The sequence below is a fragment of the Orcinus orca genome, chromosome 1, assembly GCF_937001465.1.
Source record: "Orcinus orca chromosome 1, mOrcOrc1.1, whole genome shotgun sequence".
Taxonomy (NCBI): Eukaryota; Metazoa; Chordata; class Mammalia; order Artiodactyla; family Delphinidae; genus Orcinus; species Orcinus orca.
The window spans coordinates 8,270,310-8,295,292 of NC_064559.1; the positions used below are offsets into that span (position 1 = coordinate 8,270,310).

At 41.0% G+C, this 24,983-nt stretch overlaps 1 protein-coding gene and 1 pseudogene across 1 annotated transcript in view; one reads left to right on the forward strand and one right to left on the reverse strand.

Moving 5' to 3' along the window:
• SMYD3 (SET and MYND domain containing 3) overlaps nucleotides 1-18,787 on the reverse strand; it is a 714,793-nt gene extending 696,006 nt beyond the window's left edge. Inside the window, exon 1 of the mRNA XM_004270962.3 lies at nucleotides 18,531-18,787. Within this exon, the coding sequence (XP_004271010.1) occupies nucleotides 18,531-18,694 (164 nt within the window). The 5' untranslated portion in view covers nucleotides 18,695-18,787. The remainder of the gene's footprint in view (nucleotides 1-18,530) is intronic.
• A 257-nt stretch (nucleotides 18,788-19,044) lies between these two features.
• LOC101281975 (translocon-associated protein subunit alpha-like) lies at nucleotides 19,045-20,576 on the forward strand (annotated as a pseudogene).
• The last annotated feature ends 4,407 nt before the right edge of the window (nucleotides 20,577-24,983 follow it).

Sequence of the window (24,983 nt, forward strand, 5' to 3'; positions counted from 1 at the left end):
GAACTCAACACCTCTTCTTAATTAAAAACTCATGAGAGCGACTGGGAGTCAAGATGGCATACTAGGAGGATGCAGAATTCATGTCTCCTCACAACTAGGGCACCCACCAGCCACCGGTGGGGGACCACATACACCTAAGAGGATGGGAGGAACCCTCAGGGACCAGCTTGTGGGATCTTGGTTCCCAGGCCGGAGGTCGAGCCTGAGCTCCTGTGGTGGGAGCTCCAAGTCCAAATCTCTGGACTAACAGAGAACCTCAGACCCCAGGGAATCTCAGTCGGAGTGAGGTCTCCCAGAGGTCCTCATCTCAGCACCAAGACCCAGCTCTATCCAACTGCCTGCAAACTCCAGTGCTGGACGCCTCAGGCCAAACAACCAGTAAGACAGGAATGCAGCACCACCCATCAAAAAAAAAAAAAAAAATGAAATGACAAAAAAATTTGTTACAGACAAAGAAGCAAGGTAAAAACCTACAAGACCAAATAAATGAAGATGAAATAGGCAAATTACCTGAAAAAGAAATCTGAATAATGATAGTAAAGATGATCCAAAATCTTGGAAACAAAATGGAGAAAATGCAAGAAACATTTAACAAGGACCTAGAAGAACTAAAGAACAAACAAAACAAACAAACAGTGATGAACACAATTACTGAAATTAAAAATACTCCAGAAGGAATCAATAACAGAATAACTGAGGCAGAAGAACGGAAAAGTGAGCTGGAAGATAAAATGGTGGAAATAACTGCCAGGGAGTGGAATAAAGAAAAAAGAATGAAAAGAACTGAGGACAGTCTCAGAGACCTCTGGGACAACATTAAACGCACCAACATTCAAATTATAGGGTTCCAGAAGAAGAAGAGAAAAAGAAAGGGACTGAGAAATATTTGAAGAGATTATAGTCAAAAACTTCCCTAATATGGGAAAGGAAATAATCAATCAAGTCAAGAGGCACAGAGAGTACCATACAGTATATACCCAAGGAGGAACACTCCAAGAGACATATTAATCAAACTATCCAAAATTAAATACAAAGAAAAAATACTGAAAGCAGCAAGGGAAAGCTACAAATAACATACAAGGGAATCCCCATAAGGTTAACAGCTGATTTTTCAGCAGAAACTCTGCAAGCCAGAAGGGACTGGCAGGACATATTTAAAGTGATGAAAGCGAAAAACCTACAACCAAGATTACTCTACCCAGCAAGGACCTCATTCACATTCGATGGAGAAATTAAACCTTTACAGATAAGCAAAAGTTAAGAGAATTCACCACCACCAAACCAGCTTTACAACGAATGCTAAAGGAACTATTCTAGGCAGGAAACAGAGAGAAGGAAAAGACCTACAATAACAAACCCAAAACAATTAAGAAAATGGGAATAGGAACATACATATCGATAATTACCTTAAATCTAAATGATTTAAATATTCCAACCAAAAGGGTTAGGCTGGCTGAATGGATACAAAAACAAGCCCCTTACATATGCTGTCTACAACAGACCCACTTCAGACCTAGGGACACATACAGACTGAAAATGAGGGGATGGTAAAAGATATTCCATGCAAACAGAAATCAAAAGAAAGCTGGAGTAGCAATTTTCATATCAGACAAAATAGACTTTAAAATGAAGACTATTACAAGAGACAAAGAAGGACACTACATAATGATCAAGGGATCAATCCAAGAAGATATAACAATTGTAAATATTTATGCACCCAACAAAGGAGCACCTCAATACATAAGGCGAATACTAACAGCCATAAAAGGGGAAATCGACAGTAACACATTCATACTAGGGGACTTTAACACCCCACTTTCACCAATGGACAGATCATCCAAAATGAAAATAAATAAGGAAACACAAGCTTTAAAAGACACATTAAACAAGATGAACTTAATTGATATTTATAGGACATTCAACCCAAAAAAAACAGAATACACTTTCTTCTCAAGTCCTCAGGGAACATTCTACAGGATGGACCATATCTGGGGTCACAAATCAACCCAGGGTAAATTTAAGAAAAGTGAAATCATATCAAGTATCCTTTCCAACCACAATGCTACGAGACTAGGTATCAATTACAGGAAAAAATCTGTAACAAATACAAACACATGGAGGCTAAAGAATACGCTACTAAATAACCAAGAGATCACTGAAGAAATCATAGAGGAAATCAAAAAATACCTTGAAACAAATGACAATGAAAACACGACGACCCAAAATCTATAGCATGCAGCAAAAGCTGTTCTAAGAGAGAAGTTTACAGCAATACAAGAAACAAGAAAAATCTCAAATAAACAACCTAACCTTACACCTAAAGCAATTAGAGAAAGAAGAACAAAAAAAAAAAACCCAAAGTTAGCAGAAGGAAAGAAATCATAAAGATCAGATCAGAAATAAATAAAAAGAAAAGAAGGAAACAATAGCAAAGGTCAATAAAAATAAAAGCTGGTTCTTTGAGAAGATAAACAAAACTGATAAAGCATTAGCCAGAGTCATCAAGAAAAAAAAGGGAGAAGACTCACATCAACAGATATCAAAATGAAAAAGGAGCAGTAACAACTGACACGGCATAAATACAAAGGATCACGAGAGATTACTACAAGCAACTATATGCCAATAAAATGGACAACCTGGAAGAAATGGACAAATTCTTAGAAAAGCACAACCTTCCGAGACTGAACCAGGAAGAAATAGAAAATATAAACAGACCAATCACAAGCACTGAAATTGAAACTGTGATTAAAAATCTTCCAACAAACAAAAGCCCAGGACCAGATGGCTTCACAGGCGAATTGTATCAAACATTTAGAGAAGAGCTAACACCTATCCTGCTCAAACTCTTTCAAAATATAGCAGAGGGAGGAACACTCCCAAACTCATCCTACGAGGACACCATCACCCAAATACCAAAACCAGACAAGGATGTCACAAAAAAAGAAAACTACAGGCCAATATCACTGATGAACATAGATGCAAAAATCCTCAGCAAAATACTAGGAAACAAAATCCAATAGCACATTAAAATCATCATACCCCATGATCAAGTGGGGTTTATCCCAGGAATGCAAGGATTCTTCAATGTATACAAATCAATCAATGTGACAAACCACATTAACAAATTGAAGGAGAAAAACCATATGATCATCTCAATAGATGCAGGAAAAGCTTCTGACAAAATTCAACACCCATTTATGACAAAAACCCTCCAGAAAGTAGGCACAGAGGGAGCTTACCTCAACATAATAAAGGCCGTATATGACAAACCCTCAGCCAACATCGTTCTCAATGGTGAAAAACTGAAACCATTTCCACTGAGTTCAGGAACAAACAAGGTTGCCCACTCTCACCCCTATTATTTAACATAGTTTTGGAAGTTTTAGCCACAGCAATCAGAGAAGAAAAAGAAATAAAAGGAATCCAAATTGGAAAAGAAGTAAAACCGTCACTGTTTGCAGATGACATGATACTATACATAGAGAATCCTAAAGATGCTACCAGAAAACTACTAGAGCTAATCAATGAATTTGGTAGAGTAGCAGGATACAAAACTAATGCACAGAAATCTCTTGCATTCCTATACACTAATGATGAAAAATCTGAAAGAGAAATTAAGGAAACACTCCCATTTACCACTGCAACAAAAAGAATAAAATACCTAGGAATAAACCTACCTAAGGAGACAAAAGACCTGTGTGCAGAAAACGGTAAGACACTGATGAGAAAAATTAAAGATGATACAAACAGATGGAGAGATATACCATGTCGTTGGGTTGGAAGAATCAACATTGTGAAAATGATTATACTACCCAAAGCAATCTGCAGATTCAATGCAATCCCTATCAAACTACCAATGGCGTTTTTCACAGAACCAGAACAAAAAATTTCACAATTTGTACGAAAACACAAAAGACCCCAAATAGCCAAAGCAGTCTTGAGGGAAAAAAACGGAGCTGGAGGAATCAGACTCCCTGACTTCAGACTATACTACAAAGCTACAGTAATCAAGACAGTATGGTATTGGCACAAAAACAGAAATATAGCTCAGTGGAACTGGATAGAAAGCCTACAGATAAACACACACACCTATGGTCACCTTATCTCTAGGCAAGAGTATACAATGGAGAAAAGACAGCCTCTTCAATAAGTGGTGCTGGGAAAACTGGACAGCTACTTGGAAAAGAATGAAATTAGAATGCTTCCTAACACTATACACGAAAATAAACTCAAAATGGACTAAAGACCTATATTTAAGGCCAGACACTATAAAACTCTTAGAGGAAAACATAGAACACTCTATGACGTAAATCACAGCAAGATCCTTTTTGACCCACCTCCTAGAGAAAGGGAAATAAAAACAAAAATAAATAAATGGGACCTAATAAAACTTAAAAGCTTTTTGCACAGCAAAGGAAACCATAAAAAAGATGAAAAAACAACCCTAAGAATGGGAGAAAATATTTGCAAATGAAGCAACTGACGAAGGATCAATCTCCAAAAGATACAAGCAGCTCATGCAGCTCCACATCAAAAAAAAAAACCAACCCAATCCAAAAATGGGCAGACGACCTAAACAGACATTTCTCCAAAGAAGATATACAGATTGCCATCAAACACATGAAAGGATGCTCAACGTCACTAATCATTAGAGAAATACAAGTCAAAACTACAGTGAGGTATATCACCTCACACCAGTCAGAATGGCCATCATCAAAAAATCTACAAACAATTAATGCTGGAGAGGGTGTGGAGAAAAGGGAACCCTCTTGCACTGTTGGTGGGAATGTAAATTGATACAGCCACTATGGAGAACAGTATGGAGGTTCCTTAAAAAACTACAAATAGAACTACCATATGACCCAGCAATCCCACTACTGGGCATATACACAGAGAAAACCATAATTCAAAAAGAGTCATGTACCACAATGTTCATTGCAGCTCTATTTACAATATCCAGGACATGGAAGCAACCTAAGTGCCCATCGACAGATGAATGGATAAAGAAGATGTGGCACATATGTACAATGGAATATTACTCAGCTACAAAAAGACGAAATTGACTTATTTGTAGTGAGGTGGATGGACCTAGAGTCTGTCATACAGAGTGAAGTCAGAAAGAGTAAAACAAATACCATATGCTAATACATATATATGGAATCTAAAAAAAAGGTTCTGATGAACCTAGGGGCAAGACAGAAATAAAGACACAGACGTAGAGAATGGACTTGAGGACACGGGGAGGGGGAAGGGTAAGCTGGGAGGAAGTAAGAGAGTAGCACTGACATATATACACTACCAGATGTAAAATAGATAGCTAGTGGGAAGCTGCTGCATGGCACAGGGAGATGAGCTCAGTGCTTTGCAACCACCTAGAGGGTTGGGATAAGAAGGGTGGGAAGGAGATGGAAGAGGGAGGGCATATGGGTATATATGTAGGCATTTTGCTGATTCACTCTGTTATACAGCAGAAACTAACACAACACTGTAAAGCAATTATACTCCAATAAAGATGTTAATAAATAAATAAACTCATGAGAAAATGTAAATGAATGGATGCCTCCTTAACATGATAAAATATATGTACCTGAGTCGTAAAACCAGCACCTTAATTAATAAGGAAACCCTAATGTCCAGGAACAACACAAGAATGCCAACTATCTTCACGACTATTAAACATTGTTCTGGAAGCATTACTCAAAGTAATTAGCCTAGAAAGAACACTCAGAGGCATAAAAATTGAAAAAGAAGAAACTACGTGTTTGAAGATGACATAAGAGTACCCCTAGAAATTAAATTATCTGTAATTAAAACAGTGTGGTACCTATGCATAAATAGATAAACCAATGGAAAAGAGTAGAAAGTCAAGAGTTAGACCCAATTAGTATATGATCTAGAATATGATTACTGGAGCCAATCATTGGGACAAAAATAATCTTCCTAATAAATGGAACAACTGGATATCCATTTGGAAAAAGATAAGATTAGATCCATTCCTTACACCATACATAAGAATAAATTCAAATGAATCAGAGATCTAAATGTAAAGATTTAAAGTATACAAATTCTAGAAAAAAACATGTGAATTACTCTATCACAAGAAAAGTTAAAACACAAATGACAACCAGAAAGAAAATATTTGCAATATTTCTCAAACATGAGACTAATATCTCTAATATACAAAAAAAGTTTTAAATCTGAAGGAAAGAACAAAAGTCTTATAGAAAAACAGGCAAAAGATATATAAAGACAATTCACAAAGAGATATTCATATAATCATGGCCTTTAAACATATGAAAAGATGTTTAACTTTATTGATAATACAATTTAAATGCAAACCGAAAACTATACTGAGATACCACTGTTCACCCATCAGACTGGTAAAAATTCAAAAGGTTGACAGTACACTGAGTCTGCAAAGCTGAGGGAAACCAGCACTCTCATACTGATACGTTGCTAGTGGAGTTGTGAAATGGTGCCGCCCCACACATAGGCATTTACACGTTCACCTAACAATCCCACTTCTAGGAATTTACCCTGAGTATATACCGGCAACAATATAAAAACACCTATGCGCAAGGTTATTGATTACAGCACTATTCACAATTGCAGAATACTGGAAATTACCTAAATGTCCAAGCATAGGAAATTAGAAACTATGGTACACACATAAAGTGGAGTACTTTGGAGCTATAAAAAAGAATAAGAAAGATCTCTGTAAATACGATATGGAGTAGATTTTTTAAGTGAAGAAAGCCAAGTGCAAAAGAGCAAATACAGTATGCTACCTTTTGTGTAAAAATTGAAAATAATAAACACATATATTTGCTTCTCTTTACCGAAGAGAGAGAGACAGAGAGAAGATAAACCAGAAAACAATGAACTTGCTTACCTACAAGGGGTGGCAGGGAAGAACAGTATGAATATGGGAGGGGGGCTAACACTTCGCTTTTTCATAGTTGGAGTTTTAGAAGCATGTGGATGTTCCATATATTCAAAATATAAAATTAAATCAAAAAGGATGAGGGGGAAAAACTAAAACTGAAAGCAAAGTGAAACAAATGAACTCAATTGTATTTCTTTTTTTTTTTTAAATTATTTTTTTGGCAGTGTTGGGTCTTCGTTGGTGTGCACAGGCTTTCTCTAGTTGCAGCAAGCACGGGCTTCTCATTGCAGTGGCTTCTCTTGTTGCAGAGCACGGGCTCTAGGTGCACGGGCTTTAGTAGCTGCAGCGAGTGGGCTCAGTAGTTGTGGCGCATGGGCTCTAGGGCATGCAGGCTTCAGTAGTTGTGGCATGCAGGCCCAGTAGTTGTGGCACATGGGCTTAGCTGCTCCGCAACATGTGGGATCTTCCCGGACTAGGGATCAAACCCGTGTCCCCTGCATTGGCAGGCGGATTCATAACCACTGTGCCACCAGGGAAGTCACTCAATTGTATTTCTAATAAATACCAATAAATATAATGAAGGGGAAAAAAAAGAATGTAAAACGAACACAGTATTTAACTGTATATTCTCAGTCTTTGGCAGAGTAGAGGGGAAAGGGAAATTGTAAACAAATTCTGTACTGTTTCAAATAGGGTCTTTTTTTTTTTTTTTTTTTTTTTGCGGTACGCAGGCCTCTCACTGTTGTGGCCTCTCCCGTTGCGGAGCAAAGGCTCCGGACGCGCAGGCTCAGCAGCCATGGCTCACAGGCCCAGACGCTCCGCGGCATGTGGGATCTTCCCGGACCGGGGCACGAACCCGTGTCCCCTGCGTCGGCAGGCGGACTCTCAACCACTGCGCCACCAGGGAAGCCCTCAAATAGAGTCTTTTTGGTAATGATGTGGGCAAAGCAATTCTGAAACAATTTTAGATATTATATAGAGTTGAACAAATGAGTAAATACATTAAGGCTTTCGAGGGCCAGAGTTCTCACTGAGCCAGAAAGGATATACAATTATGGAACCGGGAAAGGCAAGAAAGAACACTGAGGAGACAAGTCGGAATTGAAAGTACTGATGTGAACTCATGATTTCTAAAATATGTGTACGTATGTGTATATGTATGCATATTTGCATGAACCTGCATACTTCCTCTGTCCTCTGAAAGAGTCAAAGAGCAAAAACATCCCAGGGGCAGTGAGCATATCTAGCGCTCAGATCTTGGTCTCTAATATTATTCCTCACTAAAAGAAACCAGGAATCCTCAGAGAAATACTGATTCCAGAGTTTTGGCAGGATGGGTACAGGATGAGTCTAGAACATCTGTTATGCCAGAAAGCAAGGAAGTGTTAAAGAAAAAAAAAAAAGGAGAGAAGAGAAGGAAAGAAAAGGAAGGGTAGGTAGAAAGAGAGAGGGAGGGAGAAAGAGAAGAAGGAAGGAAGGAAGAAAGGAAGGGAGGGAGGGAGGAATAAAGAAAACTTGGGGGCATATCACAAGGACACAGGATCTACCTTGAAAGGTTTCATACTAAAAAAAGATCTGGGACAATCTGAGTACCAAAACAATTAGGTACCTAATTAATTCTAAACCACTGAAAAAATGGAAATACGTGAGTCCATACTGATAATAACAAGATAACTAATAAGGAAGGAGGACAGGCTCTTATGGTGGAATGCTGAACTGAATGTCAACTGGTAAGTGTGGAGGAGTGCTATAGGTGAAAAATGAGCATTTTGCAACTATTATAGCAAAGATTCAATCAATAATCATCCATGGATGCATAAATCTCAGGGGAAATTTTAATGAACAGGATATTTCCATGATCTTACAACGTCTCCCCACAAACTGGCTGGGGAGAAAAATAATACACAGTGGCAAAAATAGGACAACAGCTTGACTGAGTGATCAGCTTAACACTATCAATGAAAGGACCTTGTTAACCTCCAGATGTGATACCTAAAATAAGGAATGTTCTGTTAAAAAGAAAAACATGTCTGCTGTAACTACTGAAGCTCACCCCTAGAGCCTACACTCTGCAACAGGAGAAGCCACCGCCATGAGAAGCCCGCGCAACGCAACGAAGAGTAGCCCCAGCTCGCTGCAACTAGAGAAAGCCCGCGTGCAGCAACGAAGACCCAACGCAGCCAAAAATAAATAAATAGAATTTAAAAAATAAGTAAATGTTCAAAATGATCTTTAAAATAATTCCAGGTTCTCGTTTCATATTTTCTGCACACATAATACTAAAACTAAATTCCAGTCCATGATACATGAAAGAGATATGCACTTAGGAATCATTTAAACATTTGATTATGTAAGTATAGTCTCTAATTCCTTTTCATCTTATTCAGGATGCTCAAATATCCACTGGATAAGTGTTTACTGAGTACTTACGTTAGGCTATAAGTCATTTCATCTACCCTTGTAAATCTCTGCTACGCGTGTGATCAGCAGACCAGCAGCTTTAGCATCACCTAGGAGTTTGTTAGAAACGCAGAGTCTTACATGCAGCCCAGACCTTACTGAAGCAGAATCTGCACTTTAACAAGATCTTCAGGTGATTCTTCTGCACATTAAGGTTAAATAAGGCCTCCTCTAAGTGACTTAACAGATTTATTTCTAGCTCCTACTAAATTGGTGCATGTAGAGTGATTCCCCAGAGCAGCTCTCTTCCATGCCATGACTCATACTTCTTGTTTTCTCCATCTCAACTCACTGCCCCCACAGTCATCAAGACAAGGTAAGAGAGAGCAGAGAACATGGCACAGGATATTTTATGGTAGACCTGGAAATGGCTTGTGCAACCTCTAGCCCAAACTCCATTGGCCAAAACTGAGTCACAAGCCCCAGTCTAACTGCAAGGAGGCTCGGAAATGTAGTCATCTTATGTACCCACCCAAGGAAAATGAATAAAGTTTACTAATGGATACTGTGATATCTCAGAAACACCATGGAAAGCTGAATAACCAGGCCTGAGCAAAGTCAGAGCACGGAGAATTATGATGAGGACCATGAAGAGAAGTTCTACTTCTCTCAGTTCAAATTCTAATGCCAATGGCCAGCCAGTAAACTGGCTCACCTGGCTCACGTTTTATCAAGAGGTTCACTCTTGGTCTAATCAGCTGGCAACTCAAAGAAAAAAAAAAAGCAGACATAAACTGGCAAAAATTTCAAAGTCACCTTCATCCCAAGCAGCACCACCCTTTTATACAATTCCAAATGAAACAAAGACTTTCTCAAAGTTTATTCAAATCTTTAATTACAAAAAGTGATACAAGCTTTGAGAAATACAAAATATATAAAATACAAAAGGATATCTTCCCCCCTCCAAGTCCCATCCTCCGAAAGTAACCGTATTAGAATCCTGGGGTGTTCTTCCAGACCTCTTCTACACGCACAAGTACATGCACACAAAAATTTTATTTAAAATACACACATTGTTCTACAACTTTATTCACCCAACAATGTGTTACTGACATCCATCCACATCCACTGTAGAAACAGATCCACTTCAATCTTAACAGCTACATGGATTCTACAATATGGCTGCACCATAACTTAACCAGTCCCTATTAATGCACATTAAAATTCTCTCTCCTTTTTTCTTAATTACAAAAATGCTATACTAAGTATTCTTGTGCAACCATTGTTATTTTCATTTGTCAGAATCCCAAAACTACGGTCAAGAAAACACAGTGCTCAATTTTGCTAGGTACTACCAAATTGCCCTCCAAAGGAGCATACCAATTTACACTCCTACAAATGTCTGAATGCTCTCTAGTTCATATCTGTGCTTACAAGGAACATAATAGACACTTTAGAGTCATTATGAGAATTAAGTGAAGTACTATTTAAGGTAAAGCGCTTAAAATCATGCCTGTCGTTGCTTAGTAAGTGATAATCATATTAGCTACTGAAAAATAATTTTCAGTCATCATATACTGTGGTAACAAGTAAATGGAAAATGGCTCTCTTACTTTCCCTTAATAATCAAGGTTAATCACCATCGCAAGTCCCTTGACTCTTAAACGACCAGAACCAGCCAGAGTTAGAAGATGGGAAGCAAACGTTGAACAAGTCATACTAACAGAGAGGCACTAACTCCATACTTTGGTTCCTGATCCCAGTACATCCTGGCAGGTTACAAGAAAACCAGAACAAATATTGTTCATGGTTCACAACATACACTAGAGAACAAATCTGAGCCTCTCCAAATGTCACAAAAGACATGTACAGTCTTTTATAACGGTGGTTCTCAAAGTATGGTCCCGGGACTCCAAAGCCCTTTCAGGAGGCCCACGAGGTCAAAACTATTTTCATAATAATACTAAGATATTTTTTGTCTTTTTTATTCTCTTTCTCTCACAATGTACAGTGGAGTTTTCTAGAGGTTAAACGACTTGTGATTTTACAATACACTAAATGCAGGAGCAGTTGTGAGAATCTGAGGGTGTTCTATTAAGCCAGACATTAGAGAGACATACAAAAATGAAAGTACGCGAATTTTCTCAGCAAATTTTCTTTTGTTTTGCAAATACAGTCTGTGTCATTAAAATCCTTGTCAAAATGCAATGATTCATTATGTTTAAATCCAGTCGTCCCTTGGTATCTGCAGTGGATTGGTTCCAGGACCCTCACAATACTAAAATCCTCAGACGCTCAAGTCCCTTATGTAAAATGGCATACTATTTACATACAACCTACACACATCCTTTCATATACTTTAAATCATCTCTAGATTATTTATAACACCTAATACAATGTAAATGTATGTAAATAGTTGTAAATAAAAGGTAAATGCTATGTAAATAGTTGCCTTTGCACTGCAAATTCAAGTTTTGCTTTTTGGAACTTTCTGAACTTCTTCTGTCCCCTGAATATTTTTGATCCATGGAGGGCTGACTGTATATAATTTCAAAACTTATCAGTTTTAATATTTTAAGCAGTAAAATCAATAAATATAACCACACTGCTTGCATGGTTATGTTTTGTTTAAACCCCTGCAGGGCCCTAAATAACTTTTTTTTTTTAACCCTCCTATGAAATCTTTTTCTATAATTCTTAAGAGGGTAAAGTGGTCCTGAGACTGAAGTTTGAGAACCACGGGTGTATGAAATCAGCTGCCTCAAATGACAGCATATAAGTCAAGAGAAGTCAAACCACAGGTATTAGCCCGCTGCTTCAATTCTCTTTCTGTGAAGGTCAGAGCCAACCTTGTAAGGAGTAGCACAGCTTCACAGAAGATTTCAGTGGGTCTCAGAGATGGTAGCATAAGTAGAAAAGGCAAATCCAAGGGCAGGAAAAAATGAGTGTTCCAATGAGAACAAATCAATGATTCCTCCATGACAAAAGGGTCTAAAATAAAAACCCGACACCAGCTGGCCAGGTTCCCAAACATGTGCTGCCATTTGGGGAACTCAGGATCCCTAACAAACTGGGCACTCTGTACCAGTAGAAGCCACAATAGCCACGGTGAGAGGAAGTCTGCACTGTTGAGTTCTAGGCACCAGCCTCCATCCCTGTCCCCATGGTTGCTCTGTTCTGGAGCCCCTGAACAAGCACCAGGCTGTCTGAAGAAGGAGAACTTACTGCTATCCACAAAGCAGGTCATCCTGTCTGATTAAGAACGTCCTCTGCTGTGGCATTCACATGGACCAAATGTTTTCAGGCTCAGGGCTCTGCCATACAGCCCTTCACCAAAGTTCCATGCAGAAGAAAAGGTAGTAGCAAAAGAAACAGGAATTATAACTCCCACTTAAAAAGAAAAATGGAAGTCATATCCAAAGAGTCCTTTCCCAACCCACATCATTATCAATCCTTCTACTTTATTTTACTCTAAGTCCTTGACCTTCCAGTAAGCCCATGAACCACTGTCCAGGAATGTGCAAACCCTGATTTCAATGCTCTCAAGGTCCTTCCCTTGAGAAGATTTTGCTAGTCTTTCCATCTTCCAAGCCCATCCCCCCAGGAAGAGTCTGCAACACTACAGCAGCTCACTTGCACCTGGTGCTGGGATACTTCACAAAACCAGCTGTTAACCCAGAGAATGTCTTTTATACACTATTTGAACAGAAGTGAGCGCCTCCCTGTCTCCACTTGGCTCTTTCTGGTCAGCCCTTAAACCCTGGGTCAGGAAGCCAAAATGAGAATTCTGCCTTTGTTGAAACCATTCCTTCCAATGCCTAGCATTCTTGGTAACTTCACTTATTTAGAAGATTCATCTAACACCTCGGCCTCTCAGTCTCCTGATCATTCCAACATTTTTCTTATTCCCTACCTCAGTCACTTTCTGCATACCCTAAACCCTGTGGTACCAAATCACACACTACTTCTAAAGCATATGTGTGTCAAGTCACCCCATCCTCTGACCACTCCACCATCGCTCTGAGCACATCAGGTCCTCTAATCCATTGCTTCCACCACATTTCACTGTTCATCACCTTCCTCATGACCTCAGTCCCTAGCTTAGAAATATGGTCCATGATTACACTCTTCCTTGCCCACGACTTCAGCTTCCTGCTTCCTCTCTCCACCCATCATGGTAACCAGGTAGCCCTGGGTGAGCCCAATTCTCACAGTCAAACTGCCGACCACTGGGAGAAAAGAGCACTAGTCTGCTAACTGCTCTCACGGTAAATAAATGAACAAAAGTTTTAAGTGGACCCTTAGCACTTCCCAGCAACCCCGCTATATTTTCCTAAGCAATTCACTTTCCTCTCCTAGAAGAATATTTCACACCTTCTCCTCTCTGAGAATCTGTCACTCAGCAGCCGCCTCCCTAGCTGTCCTCAAGCCTTGCAGTCACTGCTGTTACCTTCTCAGGCACCTCTTCTTCTTACCCCAGTATAAGAAGGTATTCCCTCCTGCTTCCACCCCAGGTTCAGTCCTTGGCCAAGACGGATTACATCATCTCACCAGGGTTCTTTTTTTTGCCCTTTACTGCCTGATCATATTTACCCACACTGTAGCTCAAATGTAGTTGCTTTATTTCCTATAATTGATCTACTCTGTCTCATGAACACGGGGCTGTTTTTTCTATAATTAATCCAAGCTTCCTCAAGAACACTCACCCTAGTAAATAGCCAGAAATGTAATATTTGCCAAATAATATCTCAGTCTCTTCCAGTTAATATTCAGACATTTAAGTTTAACTCCTTACCAGAGCTGGTTTCAACAGTCGCTTTCAGGTAAATATTTCTCCAAGTGGGGCTTATGGGACATCCTTACGGTGGCAAGACCTCAGATCTTGACGTCTCTATGGATCCTCACTGGTCTCTGCTGCAAGGCAGTGATCAGGTCCTATGGCTGGACTGGTGCCATCTCACCTTTTGGGATGTCATGCTGCCTCCCACCTCTGGTCTCCATGTTCCTGACCTAGAGTCACACAGCCCTTTGTCATGATGCCTGCTGTTCCACCAGGCCTCTAAGCTTGTCCACATCCCTGAAGTGATATGAGAGCACTTCAGAATCCCCTGCTAGCACAGACTCATGCAGCCGGCCACTTTCTCTTACCACTGCTATGCCCTAGCCCCCAATGTTGGCACAGCAACAGCCTACACAGCTCTCAAGCTTACAAATAAGGAGCAGAGCCAAAGGTCTTCTACTTTTTTTTTTTTTTAAGGCCTTCTACTTTTGACTGACCCGTCAACCCATTTAATACCCTCACCCCAACCCCAGAACTTTGGCCAGACACGGAAGGTCAGAACATATGTTTCTCACAATCTATTCCCCCCGCCCTCTATCCCCTGCTTCCCATAAGCCACCAGGGCTGAAAAAAGATGGACTTTCCAATTCATTCTCCTTCCTCCTGGGAGGCACTAAGCCTCATACTTGGCTTTAGTGATGGAAGAAATACCCTCTTTACCCTGCAGAAGAAACTATTATTAGAGTTTGCCATGGAAGCTCTTGATAATGGAAACTGCAGGCAACTTGGAACTTTAGAAAACCAAAAACAAACAAAGAATGACTTTAAATTCCCCAAAATATTATCCCTTCACAACTCCAACAGTTAGAATCACTTGTGTACTAGGTCCCAGAGATATAAAGATTAGACTTAGGTCACTAAAGTGGGGAGACCTACAAACAAAATAATTACAATGGAATTTTATGTGTTACATATACCAAAACAAACAGAAGACACAAATAACCCTTGTCAATCTTCTCCAGCTCCATCAAATTAAAAATGGATAAGAAAAAGGATAATATAAATTATTTCAGGTCACAATTTCATTGTCATTTAATCTTTCTCCAATTTATATACCTCATTCTTTCCCACTCACAACACAAAAAACCAGGAGCCAATCCTTCATGAAAGGAAAAAAGCAAGAGAAGTCATAAAGCAGGTTTAAGTTTCTCTATTAATAAAAATAAATATGCAAGAACTAAAGCACTAATCAAAACAGCCCAAGGCCAAAGGAAATCAGGTAGAATCTTATAACAATAAATGATCTGGAGAGTAATGAAGTAATTACAATAAATACCTGTTCTTTTATTCTATTTTGGTCCCCCCCCACTTCCCATGGAACTGTTGTTATTCGTTACAAACTAATATTTTCATTCCATTTCTTAATTCAAATGGAAGGCAGCAAAAGGACAAAAACAACTAGAGGAGAATTCTGCGAGATGTTCATACTACAAATTAAAAGCTTACTACATGCCAGGCACTGGAGTTTACAAAAATTGAAAGACATCTACTCTTAAGGACTTCACAGCTAATAAGAAACAAATTTTACTTACAAGGTGATAAGGAACACAGAATTGTATCCCCCCATTGATGAGCATTCAATATTGGTAGAAAACTGCATAAGACAACGCACCAAAGTTTGATTTCTCTAACACTACCCTCAGGCTGCAGTGATTCCCAGCTAAGCACTTCAGAAACACAACCACCACTGAAGCAGAAGTGTTCAACAGAGCTCCTACTACTAGGAGCACTAGTTCAGCACCTGTGAACTATGTCCTAGCAATCCAAAATTAAGTGCAGGGCTTCCCTGGTGGCGCAGTGGTTGAGAGTCCGCCTGCCGACGCAGGGGACGCAGGTTCATGCCCTGGTCCGGGGGGATCCCACATGCCGCAGGGCGGCTGGGCCCGTGAGCCATGGCCGCTGAGCCTGCGCGTCCGGAGCCTGTGCTCCGCAACGGGAGAGGCTACAGCAGTGAGAGGCCCACGTACCGCAAAAAAAAAAAAAAAAAATCCATTTGTTTGTTTTAGTTTGTTTTGTTTGGATCCTTGGCATTTACTGATATTACCTTTCCTATGTTTATGTTTGCTGATTTCCCCATTATAATATGCATATGGTGGGAAGTAGAACCTGCCTCCTTTCTTAAAAGCCAGGAAGGCCAACTACTCACCTTCTCAACTTCCCCTGTAGCTAGGATGCAGGCAGTGACCCAAGCTCAACCAATCCAAGACACCCACTGAGAACTTTGAATCAGAAGCTAATATCCGGAGTTTCCTGGTTTCCTAGTGGTTAGGATTCCGGGCTTTTACTGCCACGGCCTAGGTTCAGTCCCTGGTCGGGGAACTGAGATCCAGCAAGCCTCGCGGCACAGCCAAAAAAATTAAATAGAAAAAAAAAAAGAAAGAAAGAAAACGCTAATATCACAAAGAAGCATGGCTGAGCTGGCAACTTTCCAGCAATAACCAGTTTCCCAAGCAGCAGTGGCAGCGGCAGTGGTGGCAAGAATAGCAGCAGCAGTAGGGTCCTGTGTCATAGTGCTGGCGATACATGCTGCAGAACCCAGTATTACCAGGCAGCGTCAGAAGGAACGTACTCTCCAGGTCCCAACCCCATCTACTTCTGAAGTGCAATTCTGACTGTGGAACTCCCCTGGTTCCTGCCCATTTTCAGAGCTGGGTTTCCTCTAGACTTTAAAAGGATGCCAAAAACTCCCCAAAACTCTTTCATGAAATTCCTTTTCTCGTTTAAATCGTTACATTTCTTGTTAATAAGAAAAATAAGTGATAGCAGTAATGGAATTTTATTGGCAAATCAAGAAGTATGCCACATATAAAGGGCTGGGTTTGTGCAGTCTATTTGGAAAGTGGACAATTCCATGTTCCATGTGAACTAAAGTTCAGCTCTGATAATTCAATTAATAATCTGTCATCGTGTATTCATTCCAAAACTTTTCTATTCCAACTACTAAATAACTTGGCAGTCTGGTTTCATCTGCAAGATGATCCACATCTTCATCAATTAATGTTATAAGACTTAAGAAAAAGCAAGTTCTCTGTTCTGGACTACATTCAAACTCTAGAAACACCTCCAAAGGATTTAACAGGATGAACATCCCAGCTTTCTCTCTAATTTGCTTGAATGAGAATCAAAGGTCTATAACTTTCAATGTTGAAGCCTTCAGCATTTCATTTCTTGAAAGGAATGAATTGTTTTCAATCACACAGTTTACAAAAGCTTCAAGGTGTTCACTCCTCAAAGAATTTTTTTTGTTGTTGCTGTTATCATTACTTCAGGAAGCAATAAATACAATTAAGTAACTTTAAAATATGAAAATAAATTCCTCAATTATGAACCAAATAAGGACATAGTAATACTAATGGTCAAGCTACTGATTTGAGCTTTGCACTTACCCCCTCACCTCCATCCACCCCAATCCCACACTAATAGGTCTGGAAGAGCAGTCATGGAAAAAAATCATCCCAGCCATCTAAAACAGAGCTCTTCTCCTTGACATATAATAGGAGCTCAAGAACAATTGTTGCTTGAATACAATTCCTATGACTGTGCATACATATTACACATTTCCATAAATTGCTCTCCCATAGCACTTTACATTGACCCAGTGCTTACAGGCTTACAAAATACTTTCACATGAATTCTTGCATCTAGATAGGTGGTTAAGAGTTAGACCTGCCTGCAGTCATTAAATGCAAAGCACACGATGGAACCTCAGTAACTTATGCTCCTACAGCACAGTACTGCATCTCTATTTCAGCCCTTCTGATACATTGTAATTAATTATCTCGCTCACTTATCTGCTCCTTAAGGATTCTTAAGGACGTCCCGTTCATCTTTGTATCCCCAGGCCAAACAGAACCTGGACCACAGGAAGTGCTCCGTGAACACCAAGATTCTTCTGCGTCCTGCGAGCCCCGCACTTTCTTGGCGAGGCCTCGGCTGTCAGCCTTACTTACACCATCCGTTCTCCCACTCACCCCCACCTCCGCCAACTGTGATTTCCACAACGGCACCAATGAAGCTTATCGCCTGAGACACAGACTTTTTTGTTCCGCAGCAAAACTACCCACGGCCCAACGTTTCCCCTTAAGTCTGCCCACCGGCTCTCTCCAGTTAATACTACGGCGGGGTGGGGTGGTAGCGGGTCCAGCTGGGGCTGCGTCTGGGGTCCCTCCAACCCCCGCCGCGGCAGCCCAGGGGACGGCCAAGCGGAGTCTGTCAGCTGCGAGGCGCCCCTGGGAGCCGCTCATCTGGGGAAGTGCGGGGCTGGGCATCTGGGCAGCACCGGCGAGACCTTGTGCAGCCACAGCCAGGGGGAGTCCCGGGGAGGGCTGGGCCCCCCACCACCACGCCCTCAGCACCCCGGACCCCTCACTGCTCTGGACTCAGGTGGGCGAGGGAGGTACGTACCCGAGGAGGCAGCGGTCGCAGACGACACCACGACTCCCCTTGCACACCGTGTACGCCAAAGGATCCGAGCGGAAAAGCAGCTCTCCGGGGCGCAGTGGCGTCAACGCACGCAGCCCGTTTCCCCTGTCGGCGGTGCTGAACTTTTCCACCTTCGACGCCTCCATCCTCGCAGAGCTCCCGCACCTCAGGCGTCCGCCGCGTTTCGCAGCTGGCGTCTCGCTGGCTGCCGGGAGCCGGGCGCCTGCGCCTTGCGCTCACGTACCCCGAGGGGCGGGGCGGGCGCGACGGAGCCTCTGAGCATGCCCGGATGGAGTCTCGAGGTTGGTTCCGCTGGTTGGGGTGAGGGCGTTGCTGGCCTTCCCACCTGCTCTCCCAACCTTTCGGACCCGAGGCGGTTCCGCGAGGAGAGGCGGTGTTTTTCCCCTCCATCATTTTATTAGGATAATTTTAATGCAGACGGGAAGTTGAGAGCACAGTGCAGTGAACACCTGTATACCCTCCACCTAGATCAAACAATTCTTACCATTTTGCGGTTTCTGCTCATTTTCTCCCAGTATGGATGTACGTATGTGTGTATGTACATGTGTGTGTTTATAAAAGTTGTTGAGGGCTTCCCTGGTGGCGCAGTGGTTGAGAGTCCGCCTGCCGATGCAGGAGACACGGGTTCATGCCCCGGTCCGGGAGGATCCCACACGCCGCGGAGCGGCTGGGCCCGTAAGCCACGGCCGCTGAGCCTGCGCGTCCGGAGCCTGTGCTCCGCAACGGGAGAGGCCACAAAAGTGAGAGGCCCGCGTACCGAAAAAAAAAAAGTTGTTGAACCGCTTGAAAGTTGTTGTGTTGAACCATTTGAGTTGCAGACATCATAACGTTTCATAACTAATACTTTACATCATGACATGTCATAATTAAATACTGTAGCATGCATTTCCACAGAATAAGAACAATATGCTATGAAACTACGACGGACAGGGACTGGACGCCGGAGCGGCGGCGCCATGAAGTCCCTCCCCCGCCTGCTGCTGCTTCTCCTGCTGCTGTTCCCTGCCAGCCTCTTGCTCCGAGGAGATCCTGGAGGCTCATTGGCAGTGACTCGAGGTCTTACAGAAGATGAAGAAACAGTGGAAGATTCTATAAATGAAGATGAAGACGATGAAGCAGAGGTGGAAGATGATGAACCCACATATTTGGCCGAAGATAAAGAGGAAGAAGATGTATCTGGTGAACCTGAAGCTTCACCGAGTGCAGATACAACCATCCTGTTTGTGAAAGGAGAGTTTCCAGCAGATAACATTGTGAAGTTCCTGGTAGGCTTTACAGACCAGATTTTATTGTTGAACCTCTAGACACCTCATTCCGTTATCTTCAGGACTACCAGTTTTACATCCAGAATTTCACAGCTCTTCCTCTGAACACTGTAGTGCCGCCCCAGAGGCAGGCAGTTTTTGAGTACTCCTTCATTCCTGCAGAGCCCGTGGGTGGAAGGCCCTTTGGTCTGGTCTGAACTACAAAGATTTGAACGGCAACATTTTCCAAGATGCTGTCTTCTATCAAACAGTTACAATTATTGAGACAGAAGATGGGTTAAATGGAGAAACAATCTTCGGGTATATGTTCCTTACTGGTCTTGGGCTCTTTGTAGTTGTTGGCCTTCATCAGCTCCTAGAATCTAGAAAGCACAAGAGACCCATACAGAGGTAGAGATGGGTAGGTCAAGTCAGAATGATGTTGACCTGATCTGGATTCCTCAGGAAACTTTGAATCAAATCAATAAAGCTTCACCAAGAAGGTTGCCCAGGAGACAGGCACATCAGTGGGATCTGATGAGTAAATCTTCCTTTGTGCAACAGTTTGGTCTTTACTTAACCTGCACTAGTGTTTTTCAACATGATGGGAATTAGTGCAGAGAAGCCCTATCACCATAGAAAGCAACTACTACTTATGTGTGGACTGAGCAATCAGAGTCAATAATATTGCTGAAAATCCACTGCATTTATTTTTCTAAAGTAACAAATCTGGGGACTCCCCTGGTGATCCAGTGGTTAAGACTCCACACTTCCACTGCAGTGGACACAGGTTCCATCCCTCCTCGGGGAACTAAGATCCTGTATGTCACGTGGTGCATCCAAAAAATAAATAAAGTAACAAATTTGAGGGTTTTTTAACCATTAAAATCTATGTGTGTGCGTGTGAGCAGTTGGTCTTACCAGAATCATAGTTAACTACCTAAAGCATGACTTTAGAATACTAAATATAATGCTATTGTCTCTTCCTTTTGGATGTTTTCTGACATTTTCCCCCAAAACTCAATATTTGCCCAATATGATTATAGACATCCTGCCTTGGATTGTTTTTAAAGAAAACAATGTTTTTTCCTTAGAATAGCTCAAATCCCAATTGATGGCGCACTTTGCATGTTGTTGCTGTTTTACAACTAGTATTCTAAAAGCACAAGCAGGAGTAGCTGCTTTTTAGCAATAGAAGTGGTTTGGTATTTTGCTACTGTTTACTATAATGCACACCTTCAGAAACCTTCCCAAATGAGTTCAAGGAATTTGGGGATCTCTAGCACCAAAATTGGGAAACATGAAGATTCTGGGTTTGATATATAAAACCAACTTCTCTCTTTTAAGAAGAAAGGGGCTTCCCTGGTGGCGCAGAGGTTAAGAATCTGCCTGCCAACGCAGGGAACACGGGTTTGAGCCCTGGTCCGGGAAGATCCCACATGCCACGGAGCAACTAAGCCCATGCACCACCACTACCGAGCCTGCGCTCTAGAGCCCGTGGGACACAACTACTGAAGCCCACACACCTAAAGCCCGTGCTCCCCAACAAGAGAAGCCACTGCAATGAGAAGCCCGCTCACTGCAACGAGGACTCAACACAGCCAAAAATAAATAAATTTTTCAAATAAATAAAACAAAGGGAGGGAGGCAGGAGGGAGGATGTAGGGAGGAACAGAGGGAAGCAAGGGAAAATGGTACGTTTGTGGAAAGTGAGTTGTCCATTGTTCTATTTCTGACCCAAGAGATAGCTCTAGAATGATTTTAGACCACTCTTTTTTTTTTAATAGATCTTTATTGGAGTATAATTGCTTCACAATACTGGGTTAGTTTCTGCTGTATAACAAAGTGCATCAGCCATGTGCATACATATGTCCCCATATCCCCTCCCTCTTGAGCCTCCCTCCCACCCTCCCTATCCCACCCCTCTAGGTGGTCACAAAGCACCGAGCTGATCTCCCTGTGCTATGCTGCTGCTTCCCACTAGCTATTTTACATTCGGTACTGTATATATGTCGATGCTACTCTCACTTTGCCCCAGCTTCCCCCTCCTACCCCGTGTCCTCAGGTCCATTCTCTATGTCTAAGGTACATTTCTCTTATAATTAGTGATGTTGAGCATTGAGCTTCTTTTCACGTGCCTCGTGGCCATCTGTATGTCTTCCTTGGTGAAATGTCTATTTAGGTCTTCTGCCTATTTTTTAACTGGATTGTTTGGGTTTTTTTTGATATTGATATTTTGGAGATTAATCCTTTGCCTGTTTTTTCATTTGCAGATATTTTCTCCCATTCTGAGGGTTGTATTTTTGTCTTGTTTATGGTTTCCTTTGCTGTGCAAAAGATTTTAAGTCCCATTTCTTTATTTTTGTTTTTATTTCCGTTACTCTAGTGTTTTGTTTTTGAAGAGATCATTTTTCTCTCCTTAATAGAAGCATCTTGCTTAAGAAAAGTTGCCTTGGTCTACAGACTATTAGTCTACTAACTAATCCTAATCTGTGAAAGAATTGGATAATTGTTAATGGCTAACCAATTGCTTTTTATCTAACCTTTGGGGTATTTTGGTTGTTGATTTTTTTTTTGAGTTAATCTGAAGAACTCCAAAATTTTAAGCACTTAAGATCTCAGAAACAAAATTAATTGGACTTCATAAAATTCCTCCTAGTTACCCTTGCCCTAGGTAGTAAATAAATTTGGCATTATTGTCAGACTGGATAAGTAGTACAGTAAAGTAGTATGAAAAAATAAGAGGCTTTTCCCATCTGTCTTTAAGCCATATTCTCCCACATATATTTTGTAAGGAAATGGTAAATTAAAAATTTTTAAATAAATTTTTAAAATATTTATTCATTTACTTGTTTGCATTGGGTCTTAGTTGTGACGTGACAGCCCTCTAGTTGTGGCACTCGGGCTCCAGAGCACACAGGCTCAGTAGTTGCAGCGCACGGGTAGTTGCCCTGTGGCATGTGAGATCTTAGTTCCCTGATCAAGGATCAAACCCCTGTCCCCTGCATTGGAAGGCAGATTCTTAACCACTGGACCACGAGGGAAGTCCCAGTAAATGAAATTTTAGTAGCTGTTTAGTTCCTGATCTGTCTTCATTATATTGAACTGACCCCTCTTTATTATAATCCCCACCTGCACCCATGCCCACGCAAAAAACAAGAAAACAGAACACAAATGAAAAAATCTTTCCAAGTTGCTTAAGTATTTAAACATCTGAGCCAAAGCTGATGACAATAAAACAAGTTACCGTATAGCTGTTAATCACTTTGCAAGTAGGACTAAGCACTAAGGTGTCAAATTAACTATATTGGCAATGCTGAGCTATAAACTTTCTATACCTGTAAAAAAACCCAAAAACTACAATATCATCACATCTAAGAAAATTACTCTATAATAACAAGCAAAAAACATATTCACTTTAAGAATGGCTTTGGTAACTTTTTCATAAAAAACCGGGATTGCATTTTCTTTTTCATGACACTGACTCTTTCAAGATTCCAACCTAACAGCCACTATGGAGAAGAGTATGGAGGTTCCTTAAAAAACTAAAAATAGAATTACCGTATGACCCAGCAATCCCACTACTGGGCATATACCCAGAGAAAACCATAATTCAAAAAGACACAGGCACCCCAATGTTCATTGCAGCACTATTTACAATAGCCAGGTCACGGAAGCAACCTAAATGCCCATCGACAGACGAATGGATAAAGAAGATGTGGTACATATATACAATGGAATATTACTCAGCCATAAAAAGGAAGGAAATTGGGTCATTTGTAGAGATGTGGATGAATCTAGAGACTGTAATACAGAGTGAAGTAAGTCAGAAAGAGAAAAACAAATATCGCATATTAACGCATATATGTGGAACCTAGAAAAATGGTACAGATGAACCGGTTTGCAGGGCAGAAATTGAGATACAGAAGTAGAGAACAAACGTATGGACACCAAGTGGGGAGAAGCAGAGTGGGTGGGAGTGGTGGTGGGATGAATTGGGAGATTGGGATTGACATGTATACACTGATGTGTATAAAATGGATGACTAATAAGAACCTGGTGCATAAAAACATAAAATAAAATAAAATTCAAAAAAAGAAAGATTCCAAGCTAGGATTCTTGTTAAAATGTTCAACATCCTGTATTTGCCTATTGTTTTCTCCTAGTGCCATTTCACTTGTTCCGCTATTCCCTGTATTTCCTGTAAACTTCAGACTAGATCTAGATGTTAGAAACTAGAGGTTTGATTTGATTCAAGTTAAGTGTTTTTTAGTAAAAACACACTACAAATTATATATTGTTCACTTCTTAGTGCATCACATCATATCAGAGTGTGCATAATATCAGGTTGTCCATTAATAAAACTAAGTTTGATCACTTGGTAAAAGTGGCGGCTGCTAAAACTCTTCATTGTAAAGGTACATTTTACCTTGGCAATTGGCAAGTAATCCATGCAGTGATATTCCTGCACTGTAAGAATAGCCTGACTTTCACAACCTGGAGAGGCAAACTTCTGGCACTTCCTGAAATAATCTAGAAGTGGCTGTGCTGTAGTGGAAAGAGCAGTGAGTGAGGATTTCAAAGACATGGATTTGAGTCCTAGTTCTGCTGTGTGACCTTCAGCAAATTTTCCAAGCCTGTTTATTAATTGTATAATGAAGATAATACCTTACAAAGTGATGAGAATAAATCCTATGAAAGTATTCTGAGAAATCTTTAATTCACCTTACAAATGTAAGGAATCATTATTCTGAGTTAAAGCTTTTATGTCTGTAAGGATAGGATAATGCCGGAGCACTCACCAGCACTACTAGTATAATCATCTCATACCACTGCTTAGCATTAAGCATTGTACATCGAAGGAGTTCAGAAACCATTTCCTGAACAAAATAACACGTCCTAAGGAGTTCCAGAGAACCAGGGGCTAATTCTACCATAGAATATTCCCAATTACTAGAGCATGTGAAAAGAATTCTCCAGGGGAACATTAGGCTGGGATCCATTCTCAGAGACGGGATGGCCTAGTCTTTCCTATCCTGGGATGTGCTTCCAGCTACCTGGACATGATCCCATTTCCTCTAATGTATGTCTTGTTCCCAAGACCCAGAAAGTCAACTGCCCCAGATCTTAGAGGAATGTCCCATTCCTTCAGTCTAACTTTCTCCTAGTC